The sequence below is a fragment of the Castanea sativa genome, chromosome 1 (genome assembly GCF_040712315.1).
Source record: "Castanea sativa cultivar Marrone di Chiusa Pesio chromosome 1, ASM4071231v1".
NCBI classification, from domain to species: domain Eukaryota; kingdom Viridiplantae; phylum Streptophyta; class Magnoliopsida; order Fagales; family Fagaceae; genus Castanea; species Castanea sativa.
Window position 1 is genome coordinate 91310099 of NC_134013.1, and position 22972 is coordinate 91333070.

A 22972-nucleotide genomic window follows, 5' to 3' on the forward strand; every position below is an offset into this window, starting at 1 on the left:
TTTTAGCATACCTACTATTTTAGTTTTTTTTTTTTTTTTAAGAAAAAAAAGTAAGGGATAATAGTAATAACTAACGAGATAAGACTCTAGAGAGAGATAAAGAGATACAAAAATGTTGTAGATTATTAAATAAAAGACACTATTTCACTATATATTTCCAAAATAAAAGGCACTATTTCACTATATATTACCAAAATAAAAGACCTGAGACTAACAAAACATTTGAAAGAGAGAGAAAGATAAATCTGAGTGTCACCACCTCCGTTATACTGGCCTCCCACCACCATCAAGACACCGAAACCCCTACAAGTAATCTTTTTTTCTTTTTAAATTAGGGGCTTAAATATGATTTAGGTTAGGTAATTTGGTTAGTTAGTTTTTGTTTTGGATATATAAGTAGAGAGAATATTTGGTGCACAATGTAAAGTCATATTCTACCATGGTTTAATTTTAAATTATCTATAAGACACATGCATACACATTTGCCCACACCATGTCTTAATATCTCACTATCAATGAGTAGAAGATTGTCAGAGAATTGGGTATACTTTTATTTCGTAGTATGAAATATGTAAACACAACACAAATTAGTTTATTTCATGATCCCGTTACTCTTTTGTATTTATTTTTGGTTTCATGATTTAAAAAAATAATAATCTTACCTTAAGAATGCTACAAATATGCAGTGAAGCTATTAAACCAATTTTTAATATCTCAAAATGTATATGTTTCTTAACTCTAATTTAGTTTACTTTTTCCTTATAATTTATGTACAATATTATTTAAAACTGTTTTACAAAAAATATCACAAAATTATCCATGCATCGCAGGACAACTTACTAGTTTTTCTGAAAAAAAATACTTGAGTATCAAACTTTCACCAGAAAAAATAATAATAATAATATATAATATAATATAAAAAAAATCACCAAAAGAAAATCTATAAGCTAGAATGCTGGGAAAATGACTATGGCCGTTGTCAAACTTTTGACCTTGTCTCCCCCCAATTTAATCGGAGCATTGTTGAAGCAAAGCTTGGTGGTTAACAAAGTACCAAGGTTTGAAACTGTAGTAATGCGAGCAAGTCCCATTGAATCAATCCATACAGTTACAGTATACAGAGAAATGAATTCACCACCTTCAGAATGGCTTTTCAGTTGCTAAATCCGCTTGCACCGTGCAACAACACAACATAGAAAGAATACTACATGGAAAATTTCTAAAATAAATCCAAAAAAACAATAAAAAGAGAAGAAAGCTACAAGGTAATCGTGGGACTTCCAGGTGAGAATTTATTTGTCAACAAATCTCAGACTGTCAACTTCTTGTGTTTAATGAATACATGATGGTTTCATACATATATACTACATATATCACAACCCAAAACAAAGACATTCCCAAACATCAGTGCTCAATTATTAATGCCGGTCTTTAGTTCCCCCATCCAGGCCCCAGTCCATTTTTAAAAAGTCTGTCCTTTGCTTTCTTTCTTATGCGCAGTCTTTGCATTTACTTTTTACCCTGAAGGTGACACAAATTCCTAAAAAACTATTACTTCCACCAAAATCATCTATTCATAAGTCATACAGCATACTTCACAAAAAAGATGAGCACCAACACAGCCTCTCATGGTTTCCAAGGTGCTGGAGGTGGTGGTGGAGTTGGAAACATAGGAGGAACCGAAGAGAAAATGGTGTTCTTATCAATCCCAGTAGTCCTGTCACCTGACAAAGCCACAAGTGCAGCAACTAAACCAGCATTACCAGCAAGGGTTGGTTCTGTGTAATTGTAGTTTGTACGCACATCATGGAAGCCGTCATGCTTGTCAGGGCCAGCAGCCATAGCTCCAACAAGTGTATTTGGGTTTGGCTTTGAAGTGTCCCTCCATTTCCATCCTCCTTTACAGTTATACTTGATCTTATTCTTAGGGATAGATGCACCTCTATGGTGGACGTGTTTTGGATAATGATTACCGAAACCCACATTGTAGCTCATCTTCCAAGGATTTTTGCCGAGGATGTAATCAATCTGCCAGAACATCACAGTAAAAGATGGAGTTATTTGCCATCATGTATCGGCAGTAATGTATTATCATGTGAGCAGACTCAAGTCCCCTAGACTGCTGTGCTGAAGGGATTACAACATCACATACCTGTATTTTGGCAAAATCACGCAAGACCTCGGTTGAATAGAAATTGGGTCCACAGTACCATCCAGTTGTATCAGCAGCCTTGAGATAATCACTGTACAGCGTAGCTAAAAAGGCTGCATTGACTGCATACTGAAGAGGTTGAGGCCTTCCGTGGTTCAATTGAATCAGGCCATCTGCAAGAGGTCACCCAAGTCAGAGCAACATCCGCATACATACATTAAACTAGATATAGAACAAAATAAGGCCAATAGAGTCCACTACCCAAGTGTAAGATCAAGGAAGTATGAGCAGATTACAATGCATACCTTTGGTTCTATTGAAGCTAGTGAAAAATGGAAGGTATGAGCACATTACAATGCTAATCTGATTGTGGAATGTTCTTAAAATTTCCTCATATGGATAGCCAGGGCTTAAGAACAACCGCCAACGGCTTAGAAGCACCTAACACAAGATAACAAGCTTATGTCAGAAATGATCCACATACGGCTACCAAAATCAAAAGTAACTAAGGTTGTAAAGTTCTTAATCCAATGTGCTTATACATCACTGAGCATCCACAACCCGTGCAACAATATCATTGCAATTTCAAAATCAAAAACTAGTCAGGCTGGTTTTCAAAACATGCAAATAAAATTATCATAATCAGAAACATTATCAGCATAACATCATGTAGAAGTACCTCTTCAGAGAAATTTGAGACAATGAAGATTTAAAATTCACCTTTAAATATATATATATATATATATATATATAATTTTTTTTAATCCAGTGTATGTGTACTGAAAGGTCTGCAGTTAGGGAAGACAATAATGTGGCCTGTGTTCACATACAAAACCAAACATGTATGGATTAGTATCTTTGATTAAAAAAATTTTAAAAAAAACCCAGTTATAAGCTGTAGAAACAAACAAGAAATCAAGACACAAAACATTACACAAGAAACATGGTTAAAGAACATATATAGGATATACTATTAGAAAAGCTTTATAGCACTAAAAACATGAGGCCAATACTCAAGAACTAAGTACTAGGACTTAATAATAACTTAATTAACATAAACACTTAAAATGTACCATTTGAAGATAGCACAACGAAACTAATTATGGATATTCCCTCTGACATCCAAACACATCTATAATTAAAACTTACCTGAGCCCCAGCAAGCTTGTTGTCCCAGCTAAGCACACCATAATCAGGGCCTCCCCAAAAAGCTCCAGCACGTCTGGCAATACCAGGTGTAGTGGCAAGCTGAAGATAGGAAGAATTCCCAGTTGCATAGTACAACCAAGCTCCACCCCATACAAACTCATCCCAGTAACTAGTGGAATTATAGAATGTAGCAGCTTCAGAACCACCAGCGCTGTATCTGCCCCTCTGCTCTCTTGAAAACTTAAAGGGTGTTCTGGCTCCATGAACAAGTTTCTGCAAGTAGGCCTTGTTCTCCTTGAAAACAATAGATGCAGCAGCGAGAGCAGCAGCCATTTCTGCACCAAGATCTGAGCAGCTGGAACATGTCATTACAGGTCGTTTGTAATCAATGTCCTCAGGACGCATCCAGCAATAATGATCATTAGAAGTTGCACTCCCTCCAGAAGTATCCCCTGACCCGACCTATCAAAAAAGGGGACAAATTATTACATTTAATTGCATACTTCACAAGAGATACAAAGACAAACTTTAACGATAGTTTGATAACTTATTACATGGCTTAATCATGGCACCTGGCAAAAAAAAAAAAAACATCTAGAGAGTAGTATAAAAGTTCCTAAATGCTTTGAAAACGTAGAGTAAAGTCAATAATGATGGGATCTAACCCATAATATCGAGAGAAAAAAAACACCCTGGTTCCTCCTAGATATACTGAAATGTAGAAGTAGCAGGTTCAGACAAAGCATAAGGCATAATAAGCAGTAATTATATAGTTAAATGCAATGAGCAAAGAATTAATAACATATAGTGTAGTATACTATATATCTGCGCAACAAGGGTATTAATGGTATCTGCAGTACTATTGAATGTCTTGAAAAAATAATCAGTTCCCCACTTAATAATTTCTTTAACATGGGTGAGCTCTCCAGCATCTTCATACTTTTGTCTGTATTCAATAACAATCCAGCTCAACATGGTGATGGCAAAGTTGAGGGAAGTTGAACTTGATAGCATCTCCAGCATCATAATAGACACCCACTAGATCCTTGTAAAATGTTCCAGATTGGCCTTTGCCATCATCTAGACAGGAATTACCTCTCCATGATACATTATTATGCTTTGGGAGTTTCCCAGCTGCAAATATCAAGTTAAAACCCTTAAGAAATGAAGGATCTTTGCATTGGGATCACTAAAAATTCTCTAATAAGGATTTGAGATTTTTTTACTTCCAATTTTTTTACCATTGTTGCTACTTATTAAATCATTAAAAAAAAAATATAACTGCTAACAGAACATATTTGGTATACAGATTTGATTGGGCTATGCGAAAGAAACAAAATTATTGCTTTGTGTGTGTGTGTGTGTGTTTTTAATTAATGGGGCATGTGAAGGAAAGACTTAATCTTTTTTTCTTTGACTAATGTATATAAAAATGCAGTAAGTGAATAATTTGAATTAATAAATATAGTATGTATCTATGTCTGATGTGTGATTTATTTAATTTTGGAAATAGGCTCTTGGGAATTTCTTTGTTACTCAAATGGTCCCCTTGATACATTGTATACAGATTTTCTAGCTCAATTGAACAAGATTGATCCATTTCGAGAAGCTATGTTCATTTGTGTCAAGGAGAGACAAACCCTTAGTGCAACTTATGTTGACCTTTGGTTGTTGATCAAGGATACTCCAATGCTTAAACAAGTACTAAAACATTTTTAAACAGTATGGAGATGACATGCCTTGGTAAGCATAAATAGGAAGGATGAGGATGCTTTTTGGTAAGAATGGATGATCACCCAAAATTCGGCCTTTGAGCATGATAAGGGTCGTTCCCCTAAGTCAACTACAAGACATATCCTTAGGTGGAGTATTTAAAGATATAAATAGTGGTTTCTCAAAAAAATAAAAAGATATAAATAGTGGATTGGTTCAATCGCATTTAATGTAATTGAAAGTTGGTGAGGTATAATAGATATTCAAACTAAAGTTTTTTGTTTTCTTAGGAACCGAAGGGAATATTCATGTGGAACTTAAATTCACTCTCCCTGGAAAGGAACGACAAGATTTTGTCTACAGTGGACTTTAGGTACTTCAGACTCCCCCCCCCCCCCCCCCCCACACACCCTCACACAAGAAGATTTTAGTTACTGGCGCAGCTTTTTTAATTTTAAGTCTCTCAAATGGCACTTTCTCCTTCCATAAAAATAGGATTGAGGGCGAGGTTGTTGATGTTGGTTTACATGTTGTGAATTCTTCAATAAGCCCACATTAACTCCCAATAATACCATAAATTTGTAAGCTAATGCTGTGAACATATGTAATAAATGGTTACGGTAGGTTTGATGACCCCTTTCATTTTACGTTGAATTTGTTTGATTATCAATGATGCTGCTTCTGTTTTCAGGCAGTTGATTTGAACTCAGAGCTTGTTTGTGTCCATGATTCTGCCAGACCTTTGGTATCATCAAGAGATATAGAAAAGGTTTGTCTTTGTTCTATGCTTATCTAGCCCGCTAACTTTAGTCGTTAAAATCAGTAGTGGTCATCAAATGCACTATTTTCTAGGAGATCTATGCTTACAATCTGGATAATTCCCAAATCTTAAACTTAACAGGCAATTTCTCTTGGAGGTTGGATTTTTTTTTTTTTTTTGAATTGAGGATTCCACTTCAATAGCTTACAAGCAATTTCTCTTACGTTTATACTGTGTACCTATTAAGAAATATTGTTACCCTTGCCATTTGCCTTGCTTACAACCACTACAATAATACAGATGAAAGGCTTTGAAGTCACAGTTATGAAGAAGTCAAAACTTGATCAAATATGCTAAGTGTAGAAATGATCTACAACTTGCATATGTTCCAAGGGAGTTACAATGACTGGTTCCCATTATTATACCCTAATAGCTTAAATTTTTGGGAGAATCGATAATTTATCATTCACTATATCCAACTCTTATTATCTGAAGAATCACATGCAGATGCAACTAATTGGGGGAAAAAAGAAAAGAGGATTTAGTGTGAATACTAGAAGGTAGTTTCTAACTTGACCGATGGCCCAAATTTGAACAGCTTTTGAGGGTCTGTAGAAAAGACTAATCTCGATGCATTGAGTGTAAAAATCATGAGACCTAGACTACCTTGTAGATCTATAGAGTAGGTATCAAAAGATATCATGTACAAAATTGACAGGTTTCAAATGCACATTCTTCTGATAATATTTAAGAGTACCTATTGGGTTTTCCAGAATTGCTTCAGATTATATCTCCTGCTCTCCCTCCCAATCTCACTTTTTCAGCTATAACCTTACAAATTTTATATTTTTTGTTCCAAAATATGGCCTTTAAAGATAGAGGATGACTGGTCAATTGTTTGTTTTTAGGTTCTTAAAGATGGTTGGTTGAATGAAGCAGTTGTACTTGGTGTTCCTGTAAAAGCTACAATCAAAGAGGTACTGATTAACTGTAGATTGCCCCTGGGCCTTCATTCCTCACCCCCCCCCCCCCCCCCCCCCAAAAAAGTGTAATGAAGATAATTTATTTGAGGCTCTTAAATTTTTAGAACAAAGATCAATTTAAAATTACATTTTTCCATAAAAACTGATAATTCTATTAAATTTTCATTATTTACGAAGTTCTGTTGAATTGTATTTATGATTCAGATAAATGTATAGCTGATTTTGAATGAGTTGCATGTATTTTTGTTTTTCCCATAATGAATTCTTCCTATATGGTGTTTTCTTCTAGTTGTAGCACTCTGCTATTGTCATTTTCTTCTCTATTTTGTTGTGAAATTTTTGTTTTCCATATCTTGTAATTCAATTTAAAAAGATATTGTCTTAATTCAGTGTAGCCCTAATGTCAATAGAGCCAAGGTCATTAGTTCGAATCTCCCCCACCCCTGCACTTTGGGGCCAAACTTATTTATCAAAAAAGATAATGTCTTAATTCTATAGCGTACTTTCTTAATCTTGTTCTTAATTTGTTATATCTATAATTTAATTCCTCATGGATTACATATTTCTAAATTTAGTTTCTTGCCTTGTCTCCTATAGTGTCAACATCCATATCTTTGCCATACTCACACATGAGTTTGGATCTCTTCCTTTTCCTAAATGGTACTCTAGGTATCTCATAGCCCTTATTCTCGCTATGTTCCTGTTTATATCTAGTTTTACCAAGGTTATACCTCCTCTGCTGTGACTGATACATGTACTTATGTCCCATTGGTTGCTTGTGGTGACGAAATTGGTGCAACTTTTTGGCCTTTTACATTTATTGTGGGTGCACCATTTCAATTTACCTTTTTATTATTGCTAGTAATGATAGTGCGTAGAAGAGTACTTCAATTTAGTCTATTTTGGCGTCATTCCCTGAATTGTTTCTTGCATTATATAAAAAATTTGGTGTATAGAACAAAATCTTCGTACCAACCATTATGTTTCTGTTCTTCATTTAACACATAGAAGTTCACATTATGTTTCTGTGAGTTTTAATATCTTTTATTGACATGGTTCCCTACATTTATGCATATTATCAACTTGATTAGGAATAAGTTTTCTCCACCAATTGACCTTGTGAAGATTCAAAGTTATTTCCTGATCTTTGGGCAAGTCAACAGTGAATCTTTTGTAATAAGAACTCTGGACAGGAAAACACTTTGGGAAATGCAAACCCCACAGGTTTAATGTCGAAAGCATATATCTATATTTTGATAATTTGTTTAGTTCTAAATGAGCTTATTTAGGTAATTAATAATATTGCTGCATAATTACTCTCTTTTTTACAGGTGATTAAACTTGAGTTACTTAAAAAAGGTTTTGAGCTTGTAAATAGGTACTTCAAAATTAATTTTGTGATAATTATTTTTTTTCCTCATAGTTGAAATGTATTTTATAGTTCACATTTCATAAGTATGTTGTATACTATCTAAAACTTTCTATTATGATATTTATCTACAAAATTGATTTATCATAAAGAATTCTTGAAAGGTGACTGACCTCATTTTGAGCTTTAGTTATTTCTTAATATATTTGGAAGTTTATTCTATGTAAGAGAGAAAGGCAATCTCATCTATTTGGACTGTAAATCATTTTGCCGAGATTGTTTTGCAGGTCACAACCCCAGACGATCTATTGCTTGCAGAGAGAATATTGAGTATGAGCCCTGGAGAGTCTTCTTAGTTGGCCTGACTACTTGGGCTTAATTTTGCATTTCATTGCTGTACAAGTCAGTGGCGCGGTGGTGGCAGCATTCGTCTTGGTTGTAGTTTTCATGTTCCTTATTTTGCTGTCTGCTTTGGCCATCCGAAAGCCTTGACAAGATGATGGACCAGCTAGCTAGGTATTTAAACAAATTTTAGTTTTTGTATTGTTGTTTATGAATTTCTTTCAGTGTTACTTTGAATTTTGTTGTGTGACGTTTGAAAAATTGTAATCTACTTTCTTTTTTTCTTTGATAAAAAAAAAAAAAAATTAATCTACTTGAATGTATGGCATGTGTCGTAATGGAAAATTATTGTGATCTATGCGCATTGACTTTTTGTGCCTAGTTCAAGCTTTTCTTTATGGAGAAATTACATATTTTCATACTCTAAATTATATCCAATTTTACAACATTGCTCCTTAAACTATCGAAATGCACAATTGATCATTCAAAATTATAAATCTATAACACTTAGACCCTGTTTGGTACACCATTTTAAACACATGTTTTCAGTTTTTAAATAACATTACATGTATTTTTACTAACGTATTTTGGAAAAAAACTAAAAATTATTGTTTAAACACACGTACTAAACAAACCCTTAACTTCCTATTGTCTGTTTTGGGATCAAGTCTAACATAATTTTGCATCAAAAGTCCAATTTACTCCTCCCTCCAAAACATACGGTAGATGGTAAATTGGTCTTTTAATGTTACATTCCGTTAGACTTAATACCAAAACAAATGACGTGGGTTTAAGTGTTACAAAGTTATAACTTTGGGGGTCATTTGAGGTAAAAAAAAATACCAATTACCCCTTTGTTTATTGTATTACTATAAAGCTTAAACAGTAATTTTCCATTCTTTTGAAGGAATAAAAAAAATCTATTATTAAGAGTTTTGTTAATACTTACTAGCATAGACGCGCCTATGTTATTAAAATACCATGCTGCGACTAAATATAATAAAAAGACTTGTTAACCAATGTTTTTTAGTCTATTTATTAATAGACTATTTTAGAAAGTATTTAATATTATTTTTTTTTCTTTTTTCATAAAAAATTTCTGAAATTATTTCTTAAATCAATCCATCCTTTACCTTTTCCGGATTTCCCTATATAATCTGAGTGACGTGCACGTAAAAACGATGATGTCAATGTCGGTTTTCCCAAACGAGAAGAACAAATTCTTCAATTATTGTAATAACTACGAAGTAATTTTATTTTGTTTTAAAAAAAATAATACATATATATATATATATACATAAGAAATGCTATGTTCACAACATTTTTGTAATATTTTTACAACAAATCTTAAGTGGCAGGTTGTTACTAATTGTTATTGTTGGGGCAAAAAATTAATCTTAGTGTTAAGTTCAAATTTAAACCAATAATAACTAACCACCTATGATTTGTTGTGAAAATATTGTAAAAATGTTGGGACGTAGCACCTATATATATATATGAGAAATGATATGTCCACAATATTTTTACAACATTTTTACAACAAATCCTAAGTGGCAGGATGTTACTGGTTGTTATTGTTGGGGTAAAAAAGTAATCTTAGTATTAGGTTCAAATTTGAACCAATAACAACTAACCACCTATGATTTATTGTAAAAATATTGTAAAAATATTGTGGACTTAGCACCTCTATATATATATATATATATTTTAAACATGTATATTATTCTCTCTCTCTCATTCTCGTTCGCTCAGAGTTTTTATTATTTTTTCCTCTCTGAGAGATCTTTGTCGTATGTTTTTTTGGATCATCCAGAAGGTGGGCAGCGCTCATTGTTTGGTGAAGGAAAGGGGTTTGCAATGGTGGTGTCGGAGGATGAAACAAACAGGCTATTTAGGATCCGAAAAACGGTGATGCAAATGCTTAAGGATCGGGGTTATTTGGTTGCAGACTTTGAGGTTGACATGACCAAAGACCAGTTCAGAAGGAAATACGGCGAGAGCATGAAAAGGGAAGACCTTGTCATCAACAAAACCAAGCGTACTGATTCCTCTGATCAGGTTTCTCTTTCTCTTTCTCTTTCTCTTTCTCTATATTCAATTCTATTCTAATTTTTTATACTCAACTCCAGGGAAAAACAAAAAACAAAAAAACACTTAGAAACCCTAAATTATATCTTTGATTTGAACCCATATTGATTCTTGAAGTCAAAACCCAATTCACCAAAAAAACACATAATTTGTCTTACGACATGGGCTACTTGATTAACTTATTCTTTTCCTATATATTGTGAAACCATGACTAAAATGTTTTACCTCTTTCACGGTTACTTTGAATAGACTGTTTATATCATCAATAATATGAACCTATTGACAAACTTATACTATCCAATTTCAATCAAAATGGGACATGTTAATTAAGAAGGTAACATAGGGTATGCTTTTGGGTAGAATAGAATGATGGAAAGGAACAAATGTGGCTGACCCTGATTAGCCTGTTGAGAATCCTAGCTAACCCCAAAATTTTGGGACCAAGGTTTGATTGATGTTGCTTGCCTACGTTTTGAGTTTTTCTTGCTTCCAGTATAGTTTAGTACTTCCCTGTGCAGGGTTTCCTCGTATGTGCTTTTAGCATTTACATTTTAATTGTCATTGATATCACTAATTCTATGATTCTTTTGGGATCAAGGAAAGTGGAGCTAGATCAATTCATATGTTATAACTGTTCTATGTGCATAGTTTCTTTATTTTTTCTGTTAAGAGCCTTGTAGCTCAACCGGTTGGCACTTCCTCTTGTTTCCAACAGAGACATCTAGGATTCAAAAAAAAAAAAAAACCAGTTATATGTTTTGATATATATGATCAGAATGTACAACGCATGGTACCTGTGTATACTTCTATGCATTCTTTTGTTGGTTTTCTTACTGGTTGTTCCTTGTATACCAGATCTATGTTTTCTTCCCTGAGGAACCAAAGGTTGGTGTTAAGACAATGAAGACTTACACCAATCGCATGAAGTCGGAGAATGTTTTCAGAGCAATCTTGGTTGTTCAACAAAATTTAACCCCCTTTGCTAGGACTTGTATAAGTGAGATATCTGCAAAGTTCCACTTGGAGGTTTTCCAGGTGAAAGTGACTTCATAATGTTGTAAGAACAAAGTTGTGGCTCTTAAATTATGTCTATTGTCTAGCTTATCCATTATTTTCTTACCCAAGGAATCTTAGTATTGTAGACAACAGGGCTGTTGCAATGGCCTGCTTAGTATGCACATCGCCCAAGGGTCTTGGTGGGTCTGATGGTTTAGCTATTTGAGTGAACTTGAAAGTTTGTCTTCTTAGTGGTGGTTTTGATGGTTTACTGAGCTTGAATGTTTATTCAACCAGTCACCCATTCTTGCAACTTGATGGTTGAAGAGATTTTTTGTAGTGATTTTTTCTTTCCTTTTAAACTGATTTATCATCTTTATCATCAATTTGAAGAGATTTTACGCTAAAGTGACAAAGTAATCATCTTGGGACTTTTTTTTATTAGTATGTTGGGACATCTTTGTGACACACGAACCATTTCTTTTATGTCTGTGTGTGAGGTGTTATTGGTGACATTCAATTTGCTTGATATTTGTGGAACATATTCAAATGCAGCTTTGTATAAATAAGTTTTTTTTTTCCTTCTTAAATTCTTACTTATATCCGTTCATACAGGAGGCAGAGCTGATGGTAAACATTAAAGAGCATGTTCTTGTTCCCGAGCATCAGGTGCTTACAACTGAGGAGAAGAAAACTTTGCTGGAGAGATACACCGTAAAAGAAACACAGGTTAGTGTAGGTTAACATTTCAGTCGCAAATATTTGGAAACTGATAGCAGTTAAACTTTTGTTAGAATCTATGAGTTTGTTGCTGAGACCGGAAGCTTATACTACAGAAAATATGCCTTAACATGCCAAAAATTAACTATTTAGGTGCACACACATAAATATTGGTTTTAAGAAATGATTATTATTACGCAAAATCAATCATTAGAGCATCATTTTTGTGCTAGACAACATGAAACTTGTTAGTCTACTCCATGATTATAGATTGGTCTCTAAATATGCTAAAACTTTGGCCAAATGTTGCTGTGTTTAGCAGAAAGACTTTTGCTATTAGTGTGTATCCTTGGATGATGTGGCTTTGTTAATGTCCTTCAACAGTCCTAATTTGTACTGTGATCACCCTGTTGTGGCAAACTCTTACTTTTGTTTTTGTTTGTTTGGTTAATGAAATCCCTTCCTACCAAAAATAAAATAAAATTTGAGGTTGAAATAAGGTAAAGCTTCGAAGGACTAGGTTCATAAGAGAGCTAATGAGCAGAGCTGAGGAAAATTTATCCTAGTGATTTTGAGTGTAGCGCTGTTCTCTAAAGCCTGGTAGGGTCCTAACAAATCAGCTGGGCTCAGGTTATCTGTTATTTACAGTGTGCTTTACTGTCTGGTATCACTGGATGTGATCTATGTCAGTGGACAAATTCTTGGGGTTTTTGGTTTTCCAAAGTGCAATCTAAGAATTGAATGTAATAAGTCAAACTAAGTTGTAAACTAATTGTTGTTTGTGTGTTCTAATAAGTATTACTGTTTTAAAAACTCTATATACTACTTTTGTGTTCGTGTTCGTATGTTCTAACAAGTATTACTGTTTTCTAAATAATAATAAAAAAGTTGTAAACTAATTGCAATTACACAAAACCGCCACAATATTTCAGAGTTACGTAATCAGACAATGAGGCTACTATGAGAGTGCCCTCTTTATGTTACCTGTTACCTTGGACAACTTTGTAATTATCCAAATGTTTTGCTCTAATGTTAACATATCTTTTTCAATTTTTTTTTTCTCTAATGAAGGCGTCCTTTTCAATCACATGATCATGAGCGAATTTGAATGTGCAATCTCTTCTTTCCTTTTTTTTTTTCCTTACTGGGATATCTGTGTAGATCATGTAAATTTTTTCTACCATCCCTCAAGATTGGGATGTAGCCCCTTCTGAATGCATGTCATTTTGCATGTTTGTTACAAATACCATCAAATTTTGATATTTTATTGATTACGTTTTGGGTGATTGGAACGCAGCTGCCTCGTATTCAAGTGACTGATCCAATTGCCAGATATTATGGGCTGAAGCGTGGACAAGTTGTGAAGATAATCCGGCCAAGTGAAACTGCTGGCCGATATGTCACCTACCGATATGTTGTATAAGTATTTACATTTTAGTGACTGCTTAGGAGATTGTTTGAGCTGCACTTGAGTTGAAAGTGCTGTTGTGCTCGTCAAAATCGTCAAGAGGCCAGTTTTAAGGGATTTTGTAGTGGGGGTTTCAAGACAAATATGTTATGAAAATATTTATTGTTATTCTTCAGTTGTGCATCATAATGTATGCTGTCTGTGGTGGTGGTTTGTAATTCTGTTAGCATTTTCTTCATGCATCTTAACGTAAGCGTTTTGTGTACTTGTTAAAGATGCAAGCTCTGTCTTCTCTGTTGCGGTTCTCTCCTCAAACAATAGAGTAATTCCTAATACCGCAAACCCTCTCATACTTGTGGTTATCCTGGTGATGCTGTTCATTGAATGTGCTTGACTAATATCTTACTGTCCAAGGAGCTAAGTTATTTCAGGCATTATATGCCCTTTTGACATGGTCATATGTTCTCTTGAATAAGGCCTTGCTGTATGAAACAAGTATAGCACTGGACGTTGTGCCAAGTTGGGTGACTGAAGATTAATTCAACTAAAAGCAACCGAAACCGACAATTTTTTTTTTTTTTAATATATAAAGAAAACCAACCTTGGTTGGTTCCGCATCTATCATTAGTTATGGAAAATAAAAAGGCATATTCTTGGCATTACATTCAGGACATGAAAGAGACGCTTTTGGGGCTCCAATTAGAAAATGGCAATGAAGAGTAAACCCTACAAATCAAAAGTAGAACGAATAAGGGTTTGTTAGGTCATGAGAAGTCCACCCCTCTGTTTATTTATTTTGAGTTCCACCCCTCTGCTTGTGGAACTTGCACACATCAGCTTCCATAGGCTTTAATAATCTAAAACATATAATCAGACGCTATGCTGGGAAATTTTATGGGAGGCTAATTGTAGCTATTTCTTAAATAATTTGTCATGAAAGAAGAAAAAAAATTTTAAGCATCGATCACATGCATTGATATAGAAAATTTTAATAAGAAATAAATTTCATAATTCTTTTGTTTTTGGTCAAATATAAAGAGATCCCCTACGGGGTCATTATCAAACACAACCCTGTGCTATGAAAATGACTTCTTAAATCCTTAAACTAATTAGTGTCCTCTGCTCTCTCTTTCTCTCTCTATAACTTTCCAAGGAAAGTAAATTCTAAAAGGAAAATTAATTACGATTTAGGGTTTTTTTTTTTGTGTGAATAATGTCTCAAACAAGGAAATTGACGCCGAATCTAGATCAACAGAGCACAAAAATGCTAAGTTGAAACTCTCAAAAAAAAAATAATAATAATAATAATGTAACATAATTGCTAATAAAACAACTCCTCTTTATACATAAATCTCTCGTCTCAAAGCATCACCAAAATAGATCGAATGGACATGGATTGAAGTGAACCAAAAGGGACCCGTATACTAGGTTGATGTGGCTTAATAGAAGTGTTACAACAAAAAATATTATGCTTCGGTTTTTAGAAAATAAGACAAAAGCAAAACCCTTTGTTAAGTGAATTGTGAAAGGCAAAGATGAGTGGATCAAAAACAGCTTTCAGATTACCACCCGCAGCAACAACCGTGGCACATTTCCGTTCAGGAGTAAAATAGAAATGGTGAACTTGCATGTGTACTAATTATAGTATATGACTGCATGTTAACATTCTCCCTAGGCTATGTCCAAAAACATTAATTATAAACCAAAATCCTCTTATTCAACAAGAGGTCGATTACCATTGAATTCAAAGTGATACTCCCAACTTTAAATGACGTCCACCATTCTTACCATCAGAATTTGAGATTAGGGGAGCAGTATACATCCTTTTGTATCACCCTGTTACTGTTTCTGTTTGATTAAAACTTGAAATAAGGGAAGAATAGAAAAAGAATCAACCGTATCTTAACCATCTGCAACTGGAACAACTGAAAAGTGAAACAGGAGAAATAATTTAAGCATCCACTGTCCTCCTTTATTAATTGCATACAATCTGGATGGAGCTGAAAAATGCAGAAGCCAACCACAAAACCTTTACATCGCATATTTCCTTCTCGCTCACACCCTTGAAGAATGGCTCTCAAGTGTAAAAATAAATACAAAAAAAAAAAATGTAACGAAAATAAACATTGGATCTGAAACTCCAAACTACAAAATTCTCCCATTTATAGTTCTAGATCTGCTCTCTGTTTTCTTTGGCCTCCTGCAATTTCCAAACAATGAAAATCGTCCACCTTTGTGTGGTCGAACAAGGGTCCCTTTAACCTGTTTACAAAGTGACAAAAGGTTTCTTCAGGGTTAAACAAGTTTCCCTACATAAAAATATAAAAACAAAAGGGGGAAGATAAAGAAACAGCCTACCATTCCCCTCTTGTGAGGTTTGGTCTCATTCCAACAGAAAAATCCACTACAACCTCTAGGTCCTGATGCTGATTCATATCCCCTGAAAAAACAGCAGGAATGAGCATGGGTGTTAATAGGACAGATATAAGACCAGTGGGACAGAAGATCCTGCAGAATGTTACATGGACAGCAGTGAACTTTGCTTCGCGAGGAGTTACCTAGGGGGCTGAGTTAAACATCAAACTAAGATATACTACTTAACAAGATGACCTTGTTCAGAGAATTAGGGCTTATCAGTTTAAACACTATCATTCAAACCAATTATTTTTTTTTCGTGGAAAACCAATCATTATTATTGAAGAAAAGGAACCATCTCATCTACACTTGTGAAAACATGAAATAACCCTAAAGAAATACAAAAGAGAGAAAGTCAACTAAATCAGTATTAGATTGAAACTCTCTGTGGCCCAAGACTGGAGACCATTCAAACAGTGATCTCATTAGGGAAGGTGAACAAGAAGTACAATTATATATTGACTAATAAGTTCTATTCATTCAGAATTAACATCAAGAAGCAGAGGAGCCTGACCTGTAATTCCTTTTAAAAGATCAATACTAATATTCAATATGGAGTTTTATAAAGTTGTTTGGCACAGTAATAGAATTATATTTGTATCAGCATCCAAATAATATCTTTTGCAAGCATTTTCATCTCATTATTGTTGATCAAAAGGAACCCAAAATTTGTCAATGATGAGAAATTCTTGAATCTCCACTCCAAAGTTTGACAGGTTATGTGAATTCTGGATTGTGATTTTAAATTTCAAAATGCATCTTTTAAGGTCACAAACTAGTGTTGCAATATAGTCTGCAATTTTATGTGTTCAATCAAGTGAAATGCAAAGAAAGTTATGAACAAAAAAATTATATATATATATATATATATATATATATATATATATATATATATATATATATCGAGAGAGAGAGAGAGAGAGAGACTCACGGGTTATCTCTACTGGAATTGCTTGCTAAGCTGTTATTATGCAATAAACTTGGGGACATGGGAAAATGATCAATCCTTCTACCATTTTCTTTCTTCTGGAGGACCATTTCATTGTTAATATTCAAAGCTTTGAGTTCACGATTTAATTCATCTTCATCTTCCCGGTGCTGAGAGGAGAACACAGTTGAATTAATGTCCAATTGATCTTGAGAATATATGCCATCTTCTTGAGGCAGAACCTGATTCTTCTCAGGTTTCAAATAATTCAATGATCCAGGTGTGCCTTTCTCTGCAGCCTGTAACCAGGCAGTCTCTAGCCTTTGCTCACGAATAATGGATTCTATTCTCTGCATTGGAATCTCCTGTTTCCTCTCTCTCACACCACTGGTTTGACTGTTGCCATTAGCCAGTAACTCTGATGAACCAGAGGTGGATTGATTGGTTCCATCCAGCAATGGAGAATGATTAGAAAAACCATTCACTGCATTTGTGTGAACTACCTTCCTTTCCCAGTCAATCGCTAGAGCTGTTTCTGCCTTCTTCAGACCTTCTGGTAACTCAAGCAGCTTTACACCATTTATGGAAGCCTCATTATCTGGCAAAAGGATAATTCTAACTTCAACATTGCATTTCAGAACCATTTCCATCGCATTTGTGATACTGCTCAAAAACCTTTCTGCTCTAGATTTAATATCTCCATCTCCAAATGCAATATAAGCAATGAGAACACCTGCATGCAGAACCATTTAAGAATAAAGAACAAAAGGGGGAGAGCAAGAGAGCACTAGTGTGGTCTCCCATCATAAAGGGCATCTATGAGATCAGCTTTTAAAAAAAATTGATCCAATTAAACTCTTGTACTTGTTGAAAAACTAAGCCAATCAGCAATTGGTTCGAGAAAACTAGTCCAATGTTATGCTTAGAAGAAACTTTATTTTCTTAAAGCTCTACCAACCCAAGCACAGCCTGATATTACTGAGAAAAAAGCGGGGGAATGTGGGGGGGTTGGGGTGGGGGGGGGGGGGGGGGATGTTGGGTTTTGGATCCGAAAGTACATATGAATGATTGATCTGTATAGCATCATAAGTTAAAATAGTAGAGTACAGAATTTTATGGTAAGAGTTAAAGAAATCTGAATGAATAAATCAGATATGAGATCTCTTTCTAATCAGTTTGAAAATTTTCATTAGAAATTTAATCAACTGTCTCATAAGATGATGTTGATTCATTTGCTTCACATCATCATTGTTGGATGCTCCTTTCAAACCATGTAATGCAATACATGAAGGCCAAAAGTTTGTTTCTGTTTCCAATACAATGAATGATATAATATTCTTTTCTTTTGGTGAGTGATATAATATAATTCACTCTCAGCACAACTATGGCTTAAGTAACATCAGTGTCCATATCAGCTAACAAATCACACTTAACAGTAACTACAAGAATCCACGTTTTTTCATATCAGACTTTCAGAACACAAATCATTCAGCAGTTACATGAAACTTGCTCTAGCACGTAGAGTAACACCATATACAGCTAATTTAGTGCACGAATCCATCACTACATCAGCTGGAATCGAAATAAACATCAGTGTAATCTATCACTACACCAACTGGAATTAAAATAAACATCAGTTTAAATAATTAGTTATTGGACTAATACATTGATGCCATAGCTGACTTTTAATATTATTTGATTCCCAGCCCCAATCCTGACCAGGATCAGCAGCAAGCAACTTGAACCTAATAATAAGTTGAGCAGATTTTTAAGCACTCATATAGAATTTTACAGTTAGAAAGATAAAACAAGAGAGTAAAATTTATGAGCTCACCTTCAACTTCAGATATAGATACAAGCCTTCCATGAGCATCAAGCAGCTGCCTCAGTGTCTTTGAGTGGCACCTCTCAATACAACGTGCCCAGACATCATCCAACTTTTCTGAGTCAATGCATCTAAAAATTATATTTCCAACCATAACATCATCACATGAGGAAGCTGAGGCTCCAGCATCAACGGATTGGCTTTGTGATGGCTTGGAATTGGAACTGAAAACATCAATCCGTGATAATAGTTCCGCCAGATGGTTGGGACTGCTACTTACTGCTTTGTGCAAGGAAGCAGGAGAAGCTGGTTTTTGTGGCATATATTGAGCACCTGACTTCTGTTTGGATGCAGTAACTTCTCTTGAAGCACTAGACCGGTCATCCTCAGTTGTCTTACAGCTCTGCCTCCGGCTGCTACCTGAGTGAGCAAAGTCTGGAGAAGGCAGTGAACCAAGCTGTAATAGAGTTGCTGTGAACCATGTTGAGCGTTCACTTGAAACCCTTAGCTGTTTCTCGGCCTCTGAGAGAAGCTTCAAAGCATGCTTTAATCTCTCCAATTCTGCTTTAGTCACTGAAGCATAAAATGCAACCATCAATTGCGATGATTATCAAAAGATAAAATCATGAAATTTTCAATTTCTTAAAAAGATCATTTAAAATGATAGTCAGCCAGTCACAAGAGGCAGCAACATTTTTTTTTTGGGGGGGGGGGGGGGGGGGGGGTGGGGGGTGGGGTGAAGAAGAAGTGGTGTACACCAGTGAATTTTAAAAAGTGAATCCCAAGCCACCAAATCAATTACGTAAGATCCCAGTAAATGTTGGGTTCAATTGCAGAATGCCATTTGAGCCAAAGCTCATTGGCCAAATCTACCAACAATATTAGATCCATCAAATGTTTATTTGTGTTTTTTAAGAAAACAAAAAACAAAGGGTTATCATCAAATATAGATTTTTTTTCTCACTGTGCTTAACAGTACACCATATAAGTTTATACTTGTTCCCCAAACATTTTCTTAAATCAAGGGTATTTCCAATTAATACCATAAATTTGATGTTATCCAGTTGTTTATGACATTGTCTCCTATTAACTCTACCAAAACTTGTGATGAAGAATGAAGTGCACTACAGGCACCAGAGTGAAGGGAATGATACTCACAGCTTCGTGTACCAAGGAATGAATCACTACATGTGGTATCAACGGCACTTCTAGCAATGATATCCATAATGAGACTGGCCAGTTGAGACATCAAAACCATTGGATCAACCCCAGAATCCATCAACTCTCTGGCTCTTTTCACTGTTTCTGCAGTATCTGATGACATAGCTAAGTCCAAAAGTTCCAGTAATTTTTCATCTGAAACAACTCCCACCTGTGGAAGATTGTACACACTAAATTATAGGTCTGAACCATTCAATCACACAATTAAAGAATAATATAAAACAAAAGCATTCACCCAAATAATTTTCTAACATATACAATTTGATCTTCCAGTCATAAAATAAAAAAAAAATGTTTTTATTTTTTAAGTTAAAAATAAAAATAAAAAAAGACTTCAAGGCCATGTCAAGGAAGCATTGGCAAAGCAAACTCACAAGTTCATTAACGAGAGACGTAGTAATTCTTTTCCCCAGCAAACTCAACTGTTCTAACATAGTTTCTGCATCTCGAAGTGAACCATCTGCATTCAAAGCAATCAAATCCAAAGCATCTGATTCAACATCCAGGTTCTCATTGGCAGAAATGTTTCGCAACCTGGCTACAATATCACCATCTTTAAATTTGTTAAAAAGGTACTTCTGACACCGCGATTGTACAGTACGGGGTACATTGTCAAGATCAGTCGTTATTAGTATGAACACAACTCGCTGTGGTGGGTCTTCAAGAAATTTGAGAAATGCCAGCCATGTCTTAGAGGATAACAGGTGACACTCGTCAATAACAAATACCTTGTACCCTGAGAAGTTTAAGGGGGGCCTCACCAATAGTTTCTTCAATAGGTACCTAACTCTATCAATCCCTTTCTTATTGGTTCCATCAACTTCCAATAGATCCCTACTCTTGCCAGAGATGAAATCGGTGCATTGCCTACAGTAGCCGCATGGTTTAGTTTCATCAGGAGCCAGACAATTCAAGGCAGAAGCAAAAATCCTGGCTGTTGATGTTTTTCCAGTCCCACGGGGACCTTGAAAAAGATAAACAGGGGCAATCCGACCCCTTGTAATTGCATTTATAAGTGACTTAACCACAATATTCTGCCCTATCAATTCATCAAAGAACCTGGGTTTGTATTTCTGACTAAAACTCTTTATATTTTCTGGTGTGCTTTCCTCTTCCCCTTCCTCATTAAGAGGCACAATCTCTAATCCTTCTTGACTCCTACAGCTGGACGACCACCTCCTTCCATCCAATCTACTCAAAGCCTCCAAATCAAGCTCCCCAAAGTTAGTAGAGAGTTCATCATCACTCCTCCCAGTTCCTATAGATGAGCCTCCTCTGCCATTACCACTATCAGAAAGCAACGGGAGAACACCCCGGGCACTTTTCGCAGCAATACTCCGCTTGTTGGAACGTGATGATGATCGATGTCGACCATGATACATTGCTTGACTGCCACACAAGATACTACTTCCTTTCCTCCTTATAGTATCAGAAAGAGAAGGAGAGTAACAACTCCCACAATCACCACCACGATGTCTCGGTGTTCTCTTTGACCAATAACAAGGAATCCCACACCCCTGGCGACCTGGCAAATCCAAATGATCATCCACCTCGTCATCCCCATCATTCATTGATGTTGTGGTGCCATCCCAAGACCCAACAGTACTCGGGTTTCGATTACGATACCTATTAAAAGAACTAGTCGACAATGCAGGTGTACTATACGAATATGAAGAGTTATCCTCTCTTAAACTACTTCTCAAGAACTTAGCCGAGGAGTGAGGCCAATTCCTACTCTTAAGCTTCGAAAGCAATGGGGAAGCCCCAGAAATCGGCCTCAAATCTTCTGAATTACTGTATTCAGTATCATCAGATTGCTCAACCGAGTCATCTTGGCTTAATGCCATAGAAGGATGACCCTTAATCAATTTTTTTGAATTTCTACCAAAGTTAACATCTTTAAGCTGATATCTAGCTAAAACATCGAGATGGGTATTAGTTTTCTTACTTTTCCTCTTAATGGCAGCGACCCTTTTGGCTGAAGAAACCAGATTTGCATCTCTGCGTCTGAATATGGAAGAACGGGTATCGCTCTTTGAGTCCCCACCATTCCTGGCATCGCTTAAGCTATCATCAACACTCCACTGAAAGGAAGAAGACCCATCATTCTCTTCATCCCCATCTTCATCTTCATCATCAACATCATGATCTTCATTCTTAGCCGATGATTTGTTGGACTTCCAGTTGTAGAGAAAGACCTTCTTGTCCTTGTCCTTGCCATTGATATTGTGGTTTACTGAATACTGGAAGTGATCAGAGTGTAACAAATTCATAGAAGAAGTAGAAACAGCATTTGGTGGTAGTGGTAATGACAATGGTACAGATCTTGAGGAATTGAGAGGGGATTTTTTCCAAGAAGAAGTAGTGTCTGGATCGCGTAAAACACGAGCTGCTTTTCGGATTTGAGTTAGCTCCTTCTTCTTCAAGTGGAGCTTGCTTGGATCACCGACTCTCATTTCTGCCATTTTTTTTTTTCTAACAAGAAATCAACTTTCACAAGTAAAAACCCATAAATCACAAAACCCAGAAACAACTTCTGAAATGGCAGTGTTTTACTTTGACAAAAACACACAGACACACACACACACGCTCTCTCTCTCTGTGTCAGTCTTTTTTGTGTATGTGTGTGTGTTAGGGTTTGTTTTGTTTTTTTGTGTGGGTTTTAATTGGCGCCTCTTCTTGAATAAATGACTGTTTGAGTTGTGTGTTGTGTTGTGACTTGTGTGTGTGAGAGTGTCTTTGAGAGAGCGTATGAAATGAACATGGGATTTTGTTTTGTTGTGTTTTGTTTTTGTGTTCTTGTTAATTAATTATATAATTAATATATTTAAATATAAAAAATGAGAATTAGGAGGAGGATGATGATGATGATCATGAAAAGATGAAAAATGGAAACACGGCTT

General features: G+C 35.4%; 3 protein-coding genes and 1 long non-coding RNA gene across 4 annotated transcripts; 2 read left to right on the forward strand and 2 right to left on the reverse strand.

The window, feature by feature from the left end:
- Positions 1–1073: 1073 nt before the first annotated feature.
- On the reverse strand, positions 1074–4047 carry LOC142608587 (endoglucanase 9-like). Its single transcript, XM_075780279.1, has 5 exons — positions 3967–4047; positions 3302–3763; positions 2458–2593; positions 2153–2325; positions 1074–2028 (listed from the first exon to the last, which is right to left on the reverse strand). The coding sequence occupies exons 1-5, from the start codon at positions 4045–4047 to the stop codon at positions 1627–1629; spliced, it is 1254 nt and encodes a 417-aa protein (XP_075636394.1). The 3' UTR covers positions 1074–1626.
- Positions 4048–5549: 1502 nt separating this feature from the next.
- On the forward strand, positions 5550–8626 carry LOC142610299 (uncharacterized). The gene is made up of 3 exons (XR_012839798.1): positions 5550–5783; positions 6683–6751; positions 8414–8626. It is a non-coding gene; the product is annotated as an uncharacterized LOC142610299 (long non-coding RNA).
- A 1571-nt stretch (positions 8627–10197) lies between these two features.
- LOC142622744 (DNA-directed RNA polymerases II and IV subunit 5A-like) lies at positions 10198–13855 on the forward strand. The gene is made up of 4 exons (XM_075796270.1): positions 10198–10526; positions 11412–11591; positions 12168–12281; positions 13570–13855. The coding sequence occupies exons 1-4, from the start codon at positions 10326–10328 to the stop codon at positions 13693–13695; spliced, it is 621 nt and encodes a 206-aa protein (XP_075652385.1). The 5' UTR covers positions 10198–10325; the 3' UTR covers positions 13696–13855.
- Positions 13856–15627: 1772 nt separating this feature from the next.
- On the reverse strand, positions 15628–22681 carry LOC142622730 (protein STICHEL). The gene is made up of 6 exons (XM_075796259.1): positions 20444–22681; positions 20007–20220; positions 18858–19421; positions 17027–17756; positions 16039–16120; positions 15628–15942 (listed from the first exon to the last, which is right to left on the reverse strand). Exons 1-6 carry the CDS (start codon positions 22532–22534, stop codon positions 15826–15828), a joined length of 3798 nt encoding a protein of 1265 aa, XP_075652374.1. The 5' UTR covers positions 22535–22681; the 3' UTR covers positions 15628–15825.
- Between the last annotated feature and the right edge of the window lie 291 nt (positions 22682–22972).